This window comes from Caloenas nicobarica, chromosome 3 (genome assembly GCF_036013445.1).
Source record: "Caloenas nicobarica isolate bCalNic1 chromosome 3, bCalNic1.hap1, whole genome shotgun sequence".
Lineage (NCBI taxonomy): Eukaryota > Metazoa > Chordata > Aves > Columbiformes > Columbidae > Caloenas > Caloenas nicobarica.
The window spans coordinates 111,158,534-111,176,169 of record NC_088247.1 but is presented as its reverse complement, the minus strand read 5'-3'; the positions used below and the strand labels follow the sequence as shown (position 1 = coordinate 111,176,169).

General features: G+C 38.8%; 1 protein-coding gene across 1 annotated transcript; it reads right to left on the bottom strand.

The window, feature by feature from the left end:
* Positions 1-17,602, bottom strand: MCM8 (minichromosome maintenance 8 homologous recombination repair factor). Its single transcript, XM_065631053.1, has 18 exons — positions 17,488-17,602; positions 17,227-17,301; positions 16,640-16,722; positions 16,310-16,459; positions 15,471-15,574; positions 13,427-13,625; positions 12,565-12,650; positions 10,908-11,059; positions 8,810-9,008; positions 7,959-7,989; positions 7,490-7,630; positions 5,725-5,866; positions 4,903-5,098; positions 4,419-4,632; positions 3,175-3,384; positions 2,510-2,586; positions 1,836-2,025; positions 1-547 (listed from the first exon to the last, which is right to left on the bottom strand). The coding sequence occupies exons 1-18, from the start codon at positions 17,600-17,602 to the stop codon at positions 455-457; spliced, it is 2,457 nt and encodes an 818-aa protein (XP_065487125.1). The 3' UTR covers positions 1-454.
* Positions 17,603-17,636: the final 34 nt, after the last annotated feature.

Below are 17,636 nucleotides of genomic sequence, written 5' to 3'. Positions count from 1 at the left end.
CTTCTTAACTGCTATAAAACTGCATTATCTCAACATGAAGTAAACATTTCTGTACTTCAGATTCTTCAAATGAACACAACTCATATGTTCTCACTAACAATTTCTATTCTTATATCTGTGGGCCTGACATCTTTTATAGAAGTAGAAACTGCTGTGGCACTGTGACAATGTCAATATCAAATACACTTTCCATTCCTCAAGGATGATGAAGCACACGCTAGTCTTACACAGTTGCATTTGGGCTAGCAGACCTATAGGATGAGCCACACAGCAATACCACATGTCAGTTCGTCCTATGGCAGCTTAAAGGAAAACTGTTGGCAACTACAAGTTTTGAAAGTGGATGTCACACCTCTGTGAGTGACAGTGCATCAACTGATGTGGGAGGCTGCAGTTCAGTGTTTTAGTCCATTGGTCCATTCCAGATATAATGAGGATGTCTCAAGAAAGTTTGTCACATAGTTTGAAGCTGATAAACTCTTGAACCTTTTTTCAAAAGATAACCCTGATCATTTAGGGATCCAATAAAGCTTTCAAAATCAGATACCTGAAAAAAGAAGAAAAAAAAAAGAAAAATATGTAAACATCAAATTGTAAGAATGACATTTTATCTCATGTAAAGCAACAAAAAGTTTGAAAGAACTCGGTGAAATAAAGTGAGCTGAGAATAGGTTAGTTTTCTTAATAAACAGCTGACCTACTAGGAGGTGGCATAGAATCAGTTGCACCCTTTTGTGCTTTACTTACACACCGTTTTTACTGTGGTGTTACATAGAAGAAGTGTTCTCCATAACAGAAAGTACACAGGGTTACATATGTGTAAATCTAAGTTCTGAAACACAAGTATCTTACCAAAGAAAAGTCTGATTTCTACAACTCTCACTGATTTCCAAGTATTTGTTACAGGTATAGAACTTTGAACGGGCAAAAATATTCTATATATGAAGGGAAAATTAGATTAATTGAATTAGCTTTAAGTAACTACTAGATGAATGAATGTTCATGTGAGAAGAGAGCTTACAATAACATGGTCTGTCAGAGCAGATTCAGACCCAATGCAGTCTTATGTACAATCAACATTTGAACAAGTTTGGTGACAGAAACCATCTTGCCCCAGCAGGATGAAGGAGGCTAACCAGGTAACAGAAAGAACAGCATTATTGCTCAAAACAAATTCCGTAAATTCATTATCACTACTTTCCACTCATTACACTGAAATCCATTTTTAAGTTTTAAATTGGCATTTAAAGCTTTTTATAATGAAGCAAAAAGTAGAATTAGCTCTCTATTTTTGCTTGGCTGAATTCCCCCACAAGTACAAAATGCAAAACCACATTTGTGGCCATGTGCCCTACATGCTGTTCCTATCAAGTTACAACATCAGAATGCTTGAAGCGGGAATGAAAACCTTAAAAGCATATTTGGGCCAGAGGAGGCCCACTGCACTGCCGAGATAGAACATGAACACCACACTAGTCTAAATTTGGGAACAAAACTAGGCGTGGCCCCTGGTGAGCTGGAGGAGGTAAAGTATACTGAAACCAACTGCCTTTTCATGAAACAAAGCAGAATCTTGTTAAGGTCCAGCTTCAGAAGTAGAACCAGCCCTTACTTGTGCAAGGAATTGTTACTGTCAAACCAGTAGTAAGATTAATAAGGTTTACAAACACAAGTAATGCAGGAAGGGTGTTCAGCCTAAAACCAGCAAACACTGCTTATTTCTGTTGATTGCAGAGGCACAACAGATGTGCCTTTTCCAATTTCCATTTTGCAATAAGTAGTTTTGAATGGTACTGCAGTTTGTTGTTGAAGAAATGCTTGGTTTCCAAACTTACTCGTATTTGTAGCTCCTTCGCAATCTGTCGAAGCTGTTGCAAGTCAAAGAGATTGTTGTAAGTTCTCTCTGCAATACTGTTGAGGGCAGAAACAAATCTTTTTGCTTGTGACCGATTGCTCATCCCAGACCCATGCTGTGAACGTTCAAAGTCCAGTTTTCCAAACTCATCTGAGTAGGTTCCCAACATGCTAAACATATATAAACAAAGATCAACAGGAGGTAAAAGCAAGGGTGCATAAATTTGCTTCCTGAAACATAACTGCTTGAGAAAGCTTTCAGAAGCCCCATAGGAAACCACCCCCTAGTAAGAAAGTCACTATCTAGAGAACCTAGACTAAGCATCTGTACAAATCACTTTTAAACTTAAATTGTTCAAATGCAACAACAGAGAACAATCACACAAGAGAAAAAAACCTTTGGTAGTGCCTCACGTCTAAGTCACTGTGCATTGGTACACGTAACTGCTGTGATGACACAACTCAAAGGCCTAAGCAATCGTATCCAACTTAGGGCTTCTATCAGTTTTAAAAGAGCTAACAAATCTGAATATTATCAATGTACGTAAACTTAAGTCATTTCTTCACTGTGTTTGAGTATCTGTATTAAATAAAAAGGGTCTTTGAGTAAATAGCGCCATAGTACTTTATTTACTTCTAAAGCAGTGTGTATTACCTGTATTTCATGATTTCTATTACATCCTCAGCATCTCCTTTGGTGCATTTCTCCCTTAATTCTAGCCTTGATCGTGCCTTAAAACAAAATTAAAAACCCCACAAAGGTATATTTAAGATACATTATAGCTTATGTAATTGCCCTACAACAGGCACAAATTTTAGGAGCAAAGATGGAACGTACAGGAGTATAGATAAGCCTACAGGATTTAAGTATTTTTTTGGATAGCATATCAACATCTCCTTCACACTCACATTATTAAGCTGTATCTTGAAATTAATTTGCTTTTTAACAGTGTATTCTTGGGAAAACACAGATCACAAATAGTGTTATTAATGCATCGTCTTAGGGAAAACAGTGGCACTTTAAATTCAGAATGGGCAGCAGCTTGTTCCTGCCTGCACCTACTTTTCTTTCTTTTGGGAGAATGCAACAGATTCTCTTTCCACTCCCTCAAGAGTGTTTCACTTTAAGAGGCTTTAAGCATCACTAGCTCTTAAGCATTTGTAAGTCTCCTGCATTGCCTTTTTTATTTTTTTTCTTAAGCACAACAATGACAAAAAAGCATAGCCATGAATAAGATGGCAAAAATTATAGCATATCAGTAGTAGTTTAGGAATAATCTCTTTGCTTTCAATCCCTAAAGTATTACATCTTGAATTTACCTCTGTTAATCGAATCAGAGACTCCAGTTGCCTTGTGGTGATTGGCGTGCTGTCTGCTCCTTGGTTCTGTTTCCGGAGCTCAAGGTAGAATTCCTGGAGAACCTGAGCAGCTTCTGGAGATAAACTTGGGTGAACATACTGCCGAGCATATCCAACATACTTCCTCAGCAGCTGATGTGGAATGGCATCGAAGTTTTCTCCTGGTAAAATCTAACCCAATTACAGAGAGTTCAGATTTCTGTCAGAACCCTATACAATACAAATTTTATCATAGAATCATTTCGGTTGGAAAAGACCCTCAGGATCAGAGTCCAACCATAATCTAACTCTAGCACTAAAATAATTTTAAAATAAAATCCTCGTCTTCTATGCTTTATCTGGTGAAATCTTCAGTGTAAGGGCTTTAGTGCTCCATATATGAATTGTGTACTTAAAAGTCCATATACTGTCCTTAGACAAGTAATTAAACACACTTGTCCATTTCAGAAAAAGCAGCTAAAGCTTCTCATTTGCAATGATAGGAAGTGCCCAATATCATTTGACTGTATCAAGAATTCTTTCTTAAAAATAAAAAGACCCACAATTTCCCAATTGTTTTATTATGTGTCTCCACAGAAGAGTAAACCATCACTGCTGATATCTCATTTCAAAAAGTGTGTGGGTTTAGCTCCAGTAGGGGATATTTCTCCCAAGACCTGGCTTTTGACAATATCGGCCCTCAAACTGATCACTTCAAGTTTAATAAGAACTAGCATGCTTTCCCTTCTATGATCCCTGAATCTGTCAAGAGTTGCAGATGTCCAAGGATTTGTTTACACACTGCTTTATTTGGATTCAATACTTCACAGCACATTGTGTTATATCAAATTATATCTAGTCTAGTTCTGTAGCTCTTCATTGAAATCTAGCACAGCAAATTTACTTTGGAGCATCTCATGCAAAGTGCCTTCTCACTACCACAACCTAAATAAACCTAGCTCAGCTTACACATTCTCTTCTATATGGAGATGAAGATGGCTTGAGACACATTTTTAGCAGCTCCAGCAGGGTGGTTAATGTTACTTAAAACAGACAATTGGTAGAAACTGGTGGTTGGAGCTTTTAAATGCTTCCTCTTTAATTCAGGGCCAATTATGATGAGAAGAATGAGAGACCAGAGACATCCAGCAGGTCAGGGTTGCCAGGTCCCACTGCAAGGAACACCACAGGAAGGGGCATAGCAACAGTCACAAGACAAGTCCTACCTTTAGTCTTTCAAGTAGTGGTCGATCTGAAATGACTTCGAGAACAGAGCGATCCTGCGTGTTGGTGCGAGTCACAACAGCACTGCTGCACACTGCCTGCTTTCCAGCTCGGATTGCCATCACGTGCTCAGAGAGCAGGTGGTCATGATCTTCATTTGGAGTGTCCAGCAAAATGAAAACTAAATCAAACCTCGACAGTAAGGCACTCCCCATTCTAGAATAAAGACAAGAAAACCACAAAATGCTTGTAAAAAAGCAGAAGAACTACAGCAACTCTGCTCTACTTCAAAGACATTTAAAAATCCTGTCCCATTCATTCAGAATAAAGTAGAACAGCAACTTCTCTCTCAAAAACCACAAAAAAATTATTACAGCGAGCTTGTGTTCAAGCTCCAAGAAACTAGAAAGTGATTATATACAGACTACCAGAAGCACCTACTCCTGGATGCGAACTATATAAAGCAGCATTTCAGGAAGCGCTCACTTTAAGTTCTCAGACACTGTTTTGGCTTTGTTATAATGTCCTCCAACTGGGTTTGCTGCAGCAACAATAGACGTCCGAGCTGGCAAACTGCAAACAATGCCAGCCTTGGCAAGGCTGATGCTTTGCTGTTCCATGGCTTCCAACAAAGCCTGGTGTTGGTTTCCCATCTTATCGAATTCATCTATTCCACAAATACCTGGAAGCAATTAAGACAAAGACTTATTAGAAAACACATTAACAGTTGGATGAGCATACACTACAATCCAGTGCTGATCGTACAGTCTGATAGATTGTATGTTACAATGGATCAGAAGTCCAGCCTAATGTCTTAGGGACTGCAGGAGACATTGGACCAAGTCTCTATTTCAGCCAGGTTTGTTTTCATTTCATGTTGCTGCAGCTGAACCTTTATGAAGTTGGCCTGGCTCATGAAACCAGTGTCTTAATTACACATTAAGATGACAAAACAAGCTTTTTAAAAATAGAAGACAATTCTCATAAGCAAGCAGTTTTCCAAAACAGTAAGAATCCAGTAGCTGCCATTAAGTCAGATGTTTCTCAACAAGGAAATCCTAGTTCTTTGACACATTAAGTAAAGCTGATATACAAATTGCAGAACTCCGGTTTCCTATACATACTAAGCCCTAGGAAAGCAGAAACCACCTCCAGAGAAGTCCCTGGAGAAGCTCAGAACTTCCCAAGGTGTGGAAAGCCAATATTCTTCAAATTTAAGTTTTTAATCCACAGTAATGCAAGCACTGTAGTCAGACTCAGCAGCACGTACGTGTGTTCATACCAAACCTGTAGCATTACACATATTACCTTGATCTCCAAGCACTAAAGCACCAGCTTCCAAGGCAAAATCTCCAGAAGCACCATCTCTAGACAGCGTAACAGTCAGGCCAGAGCTGGTTGAAGTATTACCACAAACATACACACCTCGAGGAGCAACATTACACACTGCCTAGGAGAGAAATAAATAGTTTTTCCCTCCCCAAGGTGAAGAATTTCATAAGCCTAATCCTAGAGGAACAAATCAAAGTAAACCCAAATTTGTTTCTTTCTACTTAACGTGGTCCAACAGTAAAGTTATAACTCCTTGCAATCCCAAGAGACATACTTCTGCAAAACAGTAGAAATAACTTTGGTCACAATACTTGCAGCATGGCCATGTCTACTGCGTTATCAAAACTACTAGGACCTGGGGCACAGCACCTACATTTCAAGGTAGGTTGAAACGCCTGGGGACATGCTGTCCGTCACAGAACTACAGATAGTTTCTGTATCTTCAGACCTCAAGGTCTTTTTAGACTAATATATCTTGTCCTAGTGTCCAACACATGCTGCTTTAGAGGAAGTATGCACAGATTTCCCCTCAGCCAGGGGATAAAGGACAGTCCAAGTCTTCTCCATGCCTCTAGTATCCAGAAAGCAGCTTACAGTTTGAAACTTGAACCAGAAAGCAAAGCATGGTAAGCTTGAACATAGACATGTTGCAGTTAAATTTGCCTAGAATACAGTTATAACTGGATTTTCCCAGTAAATGTCTATAGTTACTGATGTGTCTATTTTATTTAAAAGATAACACCTGAAGTATATTTGTTCAGTACCAGATATGTGACAGGTACTGAGTATTTGCATTAAAAAAACAACCAACCAACAAACTTGGCTTCTTTTCAGCTTTGGTTTTTTGCTTGTTGTTTTTGTTTGATTGGTTTTTGTTTTGGTTTTTTTTGTGTGGGTTTTTTTTGAGGGTTTTTTTGTTGTTGTTTGGTTTGGGTTTTTTTCCTGTGACAGTAATGACTGATAAAAGCCTTGTCTCTGAGTCTAATCTGAGGAACAGATTAGTAGCTTTTCTTGAATGGCATTCCATTATTTAGTAACAATGTAAAAAACAAATCATCTACTGTATGCTAGAGAGTCCCCATTCAGTTAAAAAATAATTTAAAAATGTTTGCCAGGATGCTTGCATACAAATCTATCACTTTGGTTAAGTTATTGCGAGTCATATCCTAACACAACACATCCATATTAGAAAGACTTGGACTTTTTAAATGAGGTATGCAGTGCTGGAGGTCTAGGTGAACTCTGTTAGTCTTTCGCTTCATAGTAACTAAGGGAAAACACATGGAACTTTAAAATCATTCTGTTTAAGACAAAAACATTCTATTACTAACTGATTTTGTCACAGTCATGCAGAAATGCCCACCACGATTAAAACCCAAATGCAGCAGCAGGTCCCTTTCCCAAAAAGCCAAGACAAACAAAACCAAACCACTCCAAACTACATAAGGCAGGATGGCAAGGCTACACTTGAAAGCCCACAGGCTTGACCAAGCATACCTGCTTTGGTAACTGTTTTAACAGGTTGGATCCCTTCCGCAAGGCTCTCTGGAAGGAGAGGACAGCAGGGACCCCTTTGGGTACTATCCTATATTTGGGGCATTCTACATGAAAACATAGCTCCAGCTAGGCGCAAACAACCCTTTGGTCTTAGCACAGCTATCCTGTTATGCTTACAAGAAGTCAAGTTATCAAGGAATTAGAGAAAAATCCAGTCAGACAATAGAAATAAATCAACCCATACTTGCAACATTTGACTTTTTCCTAATCCTGGATCTCCAACAACCAGAACATGCGGATCTCCTCTCACCGGGATTCTGTTCTTGTCATCCACAAACTTCTGACATCCTCCAAATAACGCCAGGGCCAAACCTGCCTTTACAATCTGTAAGGGCACATACCAACATTAATAAGTATCTGATCATAGTGACCAATACTGACAGCTCCCTAGAATTGGCTGTAATAACGCTTTCCTTCTGACTGGCTGAATTTATGGGTATAAGACTGCCACCTTCTTGTCACTGAAAGTGACTGCGAGTCAGTCACCTGTAAATACAGTTCCTGCCCCTTCCCCCCACCCCAGATAAGCTTTATAAATCCTTTAGGAATTTACTGTGGCATAAGCATTTCAAAGTGAAATTGCAAGCAGAGCTGGTTTTGTTGTGGGTTTTTTGGTGTGGTGTTTTTGGTTTGTTTGTTTGTTTTTTACTTACCTCATGGCCATAGATTGCAGGACAAAGAGAGCTGAAAAACAAAGACCACTGTAACATAAGGGGAATATAAATATTGTATTATGATTAAAGAAAAAAAAATCACTTGTTCTGTCTCTCTTGTCATACAATACCTCTATAAACATACACAACTTTTGGTTAGCTGTTGCTGAATCTCCAACAGAATCCGTTTAAATCAGTTTAAAAGCAGCATCAAATTTCTTGAAATTTTCAGATAACCAGATATGCTTGAAATGATAAGAAAAGCCTTTGAGTTTGCACAAACACAGAGGAGAGACAGTTTCCCAGTGGTTTCTGCTCCCGTTATCTTTATCAAGTAACTACCTGTAACCCTCCTTTTAAAGGTGCCAGTTTCATGTTCTTTAACTCCACCTGGAGGACCCAAGGGACAGCCCAGCTCAAAAGGTACTTCTCGGTCTGAACGGAGGGTCTTTCACACCCTCTGCTCAGTTCTCACACCTCTTTCCTCTGCTGTAGAAAAGCAGAGCAGAGAACAAAATAGTGCTCATGAGTTGAGTTTGCTCAGTGAGGAGCAAAATTAATTAAGTGCTTGCCTTTTTTTTTACCCCTGGCTTTCTGTCTCAGGGTTGAACTGAAACGCTCCTTATTTTCCTGGATCCTTAGATCCCTCCCAGAGTCCTAACACCCCACTGCAATACTTTCACTTCCTCCCAAGCCCCTTGATCACTAAAGCTTGTTAAATCTCTGCAGTGTCTATGACACAAGCCTCAGACATTTCATAGCTTTAAGATTAGCTGCCACATTTGTCTGAAGTTGGTCATGCTGTTTCAGGGGTCTAATCCTAGACCTAGTCTAGATCTGGCACAACTTACTTCACGATGAGCCTGAACAGGTTTTCCTCAGCTTGAATTTCTTGAACAGCATAGAGGTCTTTAAGTGAAAACTCCATGAATGATCTTTGAAAAGTCTCATCATCAAAATTCTTTGGTTTTTGTCCTTTACTGTTACTGACAGAATTTGCCTCGATGTACAACAAGAACATACACTTGTCACTCTTATTTTTAGAAGCTCCTGTTAGAAAAATTGAGAAACAATGGAGAAATGTTTAAGTACTGATGTTATTTACAAATGACATAGGGTAATTAAGAAATATTAAGAACAGTCATGTGCAAAGTATTTATATTTAATTGAACACCTACATTTTCAAAAACTCATGCAAAGTAAGTTTCCAGTTACATATATCCTTAAAGTTCCCTCCATTTAAGTATACAATAAAATATTTTGCTAGATTAGAAGAGTATACATGTATATAGAGAGAATATTTTCCCAGAATAAATAAAATTTTGACAGAATTACACAGAATCACAAAATGGTTGGGATTGGAAGGGACCTCTGGAGATCTTCTAGTCCAACCCATCTGCTAAAGCAGGTTCACCAGAGCAGATCGAACAGGAATGTGTTCAGACAGGTTTCGAATGTCTCCTGAGAAGGAGACTCCACAGCCTCTCTGGGCAGCCTTTTCCAGTGCTCAGTCACCCTCAGAGTAATGAAGTTTCTTCTCATGTTTAGATGGAACCTCCTATGTTTCAGTCTGTGACTGCTGCCCCTCATTCTATCATTGGGCACCGCTGAAAAAAAGAGTTTGGTACTACCCTTTTGACACTCAACCATTGAGTTATTTATAAGCACTGATAGGATCTTCTCTGCCCAGTCCTCCATCCTGTTCAGGTCTTGCTGAATAGCAGCACAGCCTTCTCGTGTGTCAGCCCTTCTTCCCAGTTTGGTATCATCAGCAAACTTGCTGAGGGTGCACTCAGTCTCTTCATCCAGGTCATTGATGAACAGGTTAAACAAGACTGGACCCAGTACTGACCCTTGAGGAACTCCACTAACTACAGGCCTCCGACTAGACCCTGCACTGTTGATCACAGCCCTCTGAGCTCTGCCATCCAGCCAGTTCTCAGTCCAACTCACTGTCCACTCATCCAGCCCATACTTCCTGAGCTTGCCGATGAGGATGCTGTGGGAGACGGTGTCAAAAGCCTTGTTGAAGTCGAGGTAGACAACCATCCACTGCTCTCCCCTCATCTACCCATCCAGTCATACTATCATAGAGGGCTATCAGGTTGGTCAAACATGATTTTCCCTCGGTGAATCCATGTTGACTACTCTCCATAACCTTCTTTTCCTCCACATGCTTGGCGATGATGTCCAGAATAAGTTGTTCCATCACCTTTCCAGGGATGGAAGGTAAGGCTGACTGACCAGTAGTTTCCTAGATCATCCTTCTTGCCCTTTTTGAAGACTGGAGTGACACTGGCTTTCTTCCAGTCCTCGGGCACCTCTCCTGTTTTCCAAGACCTTTCAAAGATGACGGAGAGCAGCTTAGCAATAACATCTGCCAACTCTCTCAGCACTTGCGGGTGCATCCCATCAGGGCCCATGGATCTGTGGGTGTCCAGTTTTTCAGGAATTTTAAATTACTACATTTTGGTCAAATAAAAGTTGCATATAAAATGTTTCTACTCAATATTTAGATGAAAAAATCCATAGTGCAGAAGAATTAAACATGTAGCTTAGTAATTCATCATTTTCTGTATCCCCCAATGATTACTGAGCAGAAAATGGCATCTCACAGTAAATTAGTATGGCAGTTCTCTGCAATATGTTCTATTACGGGGGAGAGGAAGCGGGGAGAGCTGCGCAACCTCCTGTCTATCAGTGGACATTAGGGACAGTGCTCCTTCTGGCCTTTTCAAAATAACTCCTCATTATAGAATGTCCTGACTTGGAAGGGACCCACAAGGATCATTGAGTCCAACTCCTTTGGGAACTTCTGAAGAAATGTACACTAAATGCATTTACAACTTTGAGTGCTCAAATGAAGGGGGATGACTACTGTTGTTCTTGTGTAACCAATTGAAAAATCCCCACCCTAGGAAAAAGCTATTCTCAGATGATGCATTTTACCTTCCTCAGTGCTCGACACCTTAACTATCCCTGTAATTGTGACCATATCTCCTGGGACACAGCTGTCCACAAGATCTTGAACCAGTTCACATTCGATTGTGCGAGGGATTCGGCCTGCTTCTCGCTGATCATCTGACATGAGCTCCTGCACCCTGCAAAACACGAGATGAGTGCACACTCCATGCATAACATTTCCAATTCAGTTACAGCACACAAGATCTCCAGCTGTGTGCTTCCAACCAATCCTTTCCTACCTGAAAAGGGAGACAGGAGAAATGCCCTGCTAAACACTAGAAACAGCAATGCTTAATTTGAAGAAAAAGAATCTTTCAGTTCAGACTTTAATAAATGAGTATACATTATGCACAAAACCCAGAAATAAAATAACTATGAACTCCATAATAATCAATGCTGAAATTCAGATTTTCTGGCACTGATCGGCATGTTCATGTAGAAATAAGTTCAGTACATGAAATAAGATGGACCTCATATACAAAAATTAAGAGGTCAGATATTATAGCCCTGATGAATGCTTAATTGGCATTTTTACCCTAGCAAAGCCCAAGAAATTCTTCAGACCACAACAAGAACAGTAGCTCACTCTTTGTATGCTTGTAAAAGGCTGGCAACTAACAAGTTCTTCAAAAGTTTCTGGTTTTGGCTCTGCACTTAAGGCTCTGATAGTTTTCCTTGAAGCTTGGAGTCAAGTGGTTCTTAAGAAACTCTGATAAACAGCACCCTCTAGAGCTGCTGATAAGAATGGTAGCGCTATTTTTTAAACGAATTTTTAAATGGCTTTTATTACAGAGGGTTAATAAAGAAAATCATATTTAGTTGTCATTTGGCACAATAAGACTTTTAATACAGAGCACATGAGCTTATAAAATCTGAATGTAAGAAGTGGGGAAAAGTAAGCAGAGTCCTGTTTTTTTCCAAGCTAACACTCTTACTGCAGTAAGCGAACAAGATGCAGAAAAAATACCACATCAAACTCTTCTGAGTGTATGTTATAGGGCAGTAGTAGGATGGTCATAGCAGCATAGTTAAGATGGCCGCAATGAAAACAAGATCCACTGTCCACCTTCCCACACTTTAACATTGTTAATTTTTGTAGAAACAGTAACTTGTTCCCCCACAGCAGTGGTCTCACAAATTTTGGGCTGATTAGACATAGAAAGTTATGGTCAAGCACAGCACTATTTCCTTCTATTAAGTGTGCTGTAAGGACTGGGGGACACAATCAATATTACTTCAAATTCAGATTTTTAACCCTCAAATTTACTTTTGGTTCATTCAACTGTCACAGCTGACCAGCTTTTCTAGTTGACTTAGAGATCACTGAAAGGAATCATTAAATAAGAGATGAAATTAGAAACGATCAAGAAAAGCTGCAAAGATCATAAACTGAACATTTCTCAAAGAACTCAGTCTCAGTAGGAGGAATTTCCAAGCAGCTACTACATTGATTAAGTTTAATATGCAAAGCATATTATTGCTCTGATAAAACAAATGCTTTGTAATACAGATTTTGAAGAGCACTTGCCACAAAAGAATAGGATTATTGAAGCTACACAGTGTAACATGAAATGAGCCATCCTGTCACTTTCTGACTAGCCTGTTGCATTACATTTTTGCACAGAAGGGAAGACGTGCTTACTTAACAGACTGCCAGTCCACGGTAGTGGTTAAGGGAGAGGTTCTGTCAGCTGTGAAGGATCGGCCACGGCACTCAGGAATAAAACACTGTAACAATAGTAGTTCTAATTAATTTTCAACCTTTTTTTTTTTTTGAAAAAATAATAATTTGAAACTGCCTTATTGCAAAGCAATGTGATCCATTAACACCATTTCAGGAAAAAAAAGCTAGTTAAATTAGGGCTACAAATTAGCACTATGTATAATTAATGACGAGCTATCAAAGACAGACACCTGAACTCTGACTCAGTTTTGGAGCAAATAGAGCTGAATACACTTGGTGAACAGGTTTGAGTTTTCTTGAGTTTTGGGAGGAGGTAACAGGTGGGGTTTTTTCTGTGTGTGTAGGGGGGTGGTAGTAGTGTTTGTTTATTTTATTTTAATACTTGTAAATGTTCCAGAGAAGATTTTTTTTTCACTTAAGCATATAATGTAATGACTGGGCACTGTCCTAAATTAAATCAAATCAGAAAGTTCTGAACAAAACCCACAAACACCCCCAAATCTAACCATAGAAAACCACCACAGCAAGACAGAGGAAGCTTTTTAAACACAAGTGGTGAAATGGAGCCAAAAAATTTTTTCTAGATTAAAGGGAGTTTCTATATACTGCTTTTGTTTCAGCAGGATACAATTTTTTCTAATAACAAGGTTATGCTGTAATGCAGTGTTGCATGGTAAGTTTAATTTTTTGTTCTAATGTGTTAGTTGTTTAGCCTAGCTTTAAATATCAGATTTTTTTTTTTTTTAACACCAGCAGTGTTGCTTTTTTTCAAATCACTACAGATGAGGGAAAAGTATGACGTTAGATGGTTTTAACTGACCTTAGTTGGAAGGGTATACTTTCCATCAGGTAGAGGAACACTCTGAACATCTCCACATGTGCCACATACAAAAGCTAGCTTAGTGCAGAGAGGCTTTATGTTACTGACACGAACAACAGTACCACGCAAAGCAATATATTTTCCATAGCAGTTGGCCCGAACATTTTTCAGCTGAGTTAGTGGATCATAGTTGTACACCCTACACAAAAGTTAAGCATAAATATTTCAAAAGCTTACAATACTTAAATAAAGAAAACAAAACAAAAAACACAAACAAAACAAAAAACAAACAACAGAAAACCCCACACCTAACAACAACAAAATGTTTACACACCAATTAGTAACAGTAATCCACAGCAATTATTATTTTGGCCGTGGACCCATGGCATAGTCTTCAATTCCTATTCTAAAGAGCAGTGTAACATTTAATGTTCCCCATGTGTTTACACCTCAACAGCTGTACAGCTTGTTTCTATAGTGACACCTCCCTCCTGTAAACAACTGAGACTAATGATACAGCAGAAAATACTTTATAGTCACCTATAACCATCTCAATTTTTTCAGATTAACACCAGAGTTTAGACTTGGGACACAAAAGGATCAAAGATTTATTATGCCTACGTTCCAAAACGAAGGATGGATTTTCATATTTCAAGGACATAAAAACCTATTAGGTATAACATACTGCACCTTGTTAAGGACAAAAAAAAAGAATACCCAGCTGAATAATTCAGAATAACAAACTTTAAACAGAATAATTAATTGGGGAATGGAACTTTTTAGCAGGGCCTGTTGTGATAGGACAGGGGTCATGGTTTTAAACTAAAAGAGGGGAGATTTAGACTGGGCATGAAGAAGAAATTTTTTTTATGCAGAGGGCAGTGAAACACTGGCACAGGTTGCCCAGAGAGGTGGTAGATGCCCCATCTCTGGAGACATTCAAGGCCAGGCTGGATGGGGCTCTGAGCAACCTGATCTGGTTGAAGATGTCCCTGCTCATTGCAGGGGGGTTGGACTAGATGGGCTTTAAAGGTCCCTTCCAACCCAAACTATTCTATGATTTTGCTGTGTAATCAAAAGGGTGCGGTTTTATAATAATGCAAAACTTAAATACATATTGTAGTGTGGCAAGCCCCCAAATTCATTTCAACTGCCATGCCAAAACACGCTGCTTTCCCATAGCAAACCAGCACCAGCAGGGGAAAAAACAAAACAAAACAAAACACACCAACAAAAAACCCCAAACAAACACCAAAAAAACACAAGACAAACCAAACTCAAATACGGCTTATATTCCCAGTCACCCTCAGACTCCTAAAGTCTCAGAAGCCATTACTTCTGGCAAAGGAAAAAAAAAATGTGCTAAAGGCTTAAGAACTCAAAGCAAGTCACATTTTTAAAATAACAGTAATTATTATTCTTCTAAGTATATGCTTGTTCAGAATCACTGTAACCTCAGCTTCTTCATTTGAAATTAAAGTTTGATTAATCAGAATTAATATTGTTGACACTTTCTACCAGTAATCCTTTAAGAGATTTAAGCTAGTATAAAATAATACATCCTCATACACCACTATCAAAACATCCATAGAAAGAATAAAGGAATACTACCAGTTGTAGTTTAGGTCTACACCTTCCAAATCAGCTTCCTTATGAAGACAAACCTTTTGGTAACAAAAGGCTAGATCATAATGTCTTCCTAACTTCTCCAGTAAACAGCAAAAATTGAAATACATTTCTGTTTTTAATCAATACATCTTTCCCAGAATAGTTTTTCTACTTAGAATTTACTTTTCTAGTCAAAAGCTGTTCGTTCAGCTTATAAGAAGGTTTCATGTCACTTTTGTCTTCACAAGTTTAGCCTTTGTCATGGTGAAGCAAAAACCAAAGCGTAGACCGGTTTTCTAGAAACAGCTTCACAAAGTCAAGTCTCCCAATAAAATAAACAAGTAAGCCTTCAGTAGCACCCATAGATGCTGACGACCGTTAGACAAGAGGCAAATAGATCCTCCTGAAAACAAAACAAGGACTCAACACCCATTACCTAGCATGAATGAGAGGCACATTTATTATAGGTTCTCCATCAAGTGGTAATCCTTCCTGCACCTGCAGCTCTGCAGCATGTCGTTCAAGGTCCTTTGTTAGCACCTGGACAGAACAGAAAGGCAAACACAAATGTAGCGTGGATTCAATTTGCTATTAAGCTCGATTACCATTCCTTATGATTAGAGCCTCTGCTGAAGTCTAAAGAGCCTTCTGCTCTTCTGCTGAACAGTATTTTTCTGCTTCTGAATAGTTTTAAGCTTCTTTTTAAATGGAATTTAAAACCAATATATTTGTTTTGTTAAAAAGAAAAAAAAGAAGGTATACAGTAATCTTTAATGCTGGTCAAAGTGGAGTTTTGTTTGACTAAAGCACAAACATCTGAGAACTTGCCTGTCAACAAGCAGTGAATTGCTACTTTCAAGAGACATTCAACAGAACCAGATATTATTGAATCTGCTCATGACTTACCCACCAGAGCCATGGTTCTGCTGCATGAGGTGGGACACACAGTACAGGTAACTCACAGCACATTACATAAATATAAAGGAACTAGGACTCCCAATAGGGAGTAACAGAAACATTAGAACTACAATTAGTTTCAGGCAACTGCTTCGATGATGAATAAGCAAAATGCACCAAAACTAAAGCATTTTCAAAACAAGATTTTGTAGGCCACAGAGGAACGGTGGAGAGATCAAAAGTTTTGAATAAACAGTAAATTTCTGTAAGACAGAAAATCATAGAGATTTATTTTTTATAACATAATTGCCTCTAAATTCCACTGATTCTTCATCATTGTGAAGGTTATGGTTATATATGTTAGAATGTCATGTTTACCTGATGAATTGCCAGACCCATACATTGCAGTATTTTTTGAGGCATATCCCTTAATTCGGTAGATATATTTGGTATTGATTTAGTTAATTCTCTGTCTTGGATCAGTTCTTTATAATCCACAAGAATGCTTCCTTTTCTTTCAATTTCATCCTGTGAAATATTTTAAGTTATAAAATACACTTCAAATTACAAACAACACTTCCAAATCATGTCATAAACATTTCATGTCTATGATGAAGATGATTCTTGGTGGAGAAAATACACAAAATTTGTAACGTTATTGTATTGACAAGAGGTTGTTTGGCGGGAGGTGTTCTGTTTTGCTTTTACCTTATCATAAAGTTCAATGCGCTGCATGAAAAACTTTTCAAAGGCTTGAGTCTTCAGGACAAAAGGAGACTTGTCAGCATAAGCTGATTAAAAACACAGTGCATTAGTAATTGACATAATTAATCCAATTTCACAAAATAACATAAACTGGCAGTTTCTCTTCCATTTTTTTTCTGCATTTCAAAACTGAGGAAGATGAGTACCTCAACAGTGTCACAGTAATGTTCTGCCATAAGAGCCGTTCCAAAACAGAACTTTGTCTAAGATGACATAGGACAAGCATATAGGATCAAGAAATGCCCAGCAGTGCTATGTATATTCCAGTCTTTGGCAGACTACATGTCTTATGTGGCTAATTGAACTGGTTTAAGAAAGTTCATATTTTACACTATTCGAGATTCCTTTCCAAGTTTTGGAGCCCACAGTGAACACAGTGTGCCACAAGACCAAAATCTCTACTGTATTCACACATTTATATTAAAAAAATACAAATTTCAGTTGCTTCCTGTTGAACTTATCACCTCTAATTATAAACAGGTCTAGAGAAAATGGAACACTTGCTACACGTAATTTTGGTCTAAAGATACCTTCAGAGAAATAAAGTTTCCAGCCTTTATAGGGGATAAACTGGTCCAACGTTGATTGAACTAGTGGACATTTTACTGAAAAAACAAACAAACAAACAAACAAACACAAAAAACAGGGATTAAAACAACATGGATACTAAAACTTTGCAAGCTTTATTCTCAGTGATTCTTTCAACGGCTGAGAGGCAAACAGCAATAACTGCCTCAGCGACCAAACACGACGGCTTCAGAGAACAGGAAGAAGAACAGAAGCCGACTCACCAGGTTCAGGCATCCTCCTGCACTCCACCTTCTGCGCCCTGCCCCGCCACCCGCCCCGCCACCTCTGGAGGCCTCTTCCCCGGGCGCCTCCTCTGCCTCGGGGGTCCCTGCTCATCTCGCTCCGCAGGTGTCAGTCCGGTGACGCCACG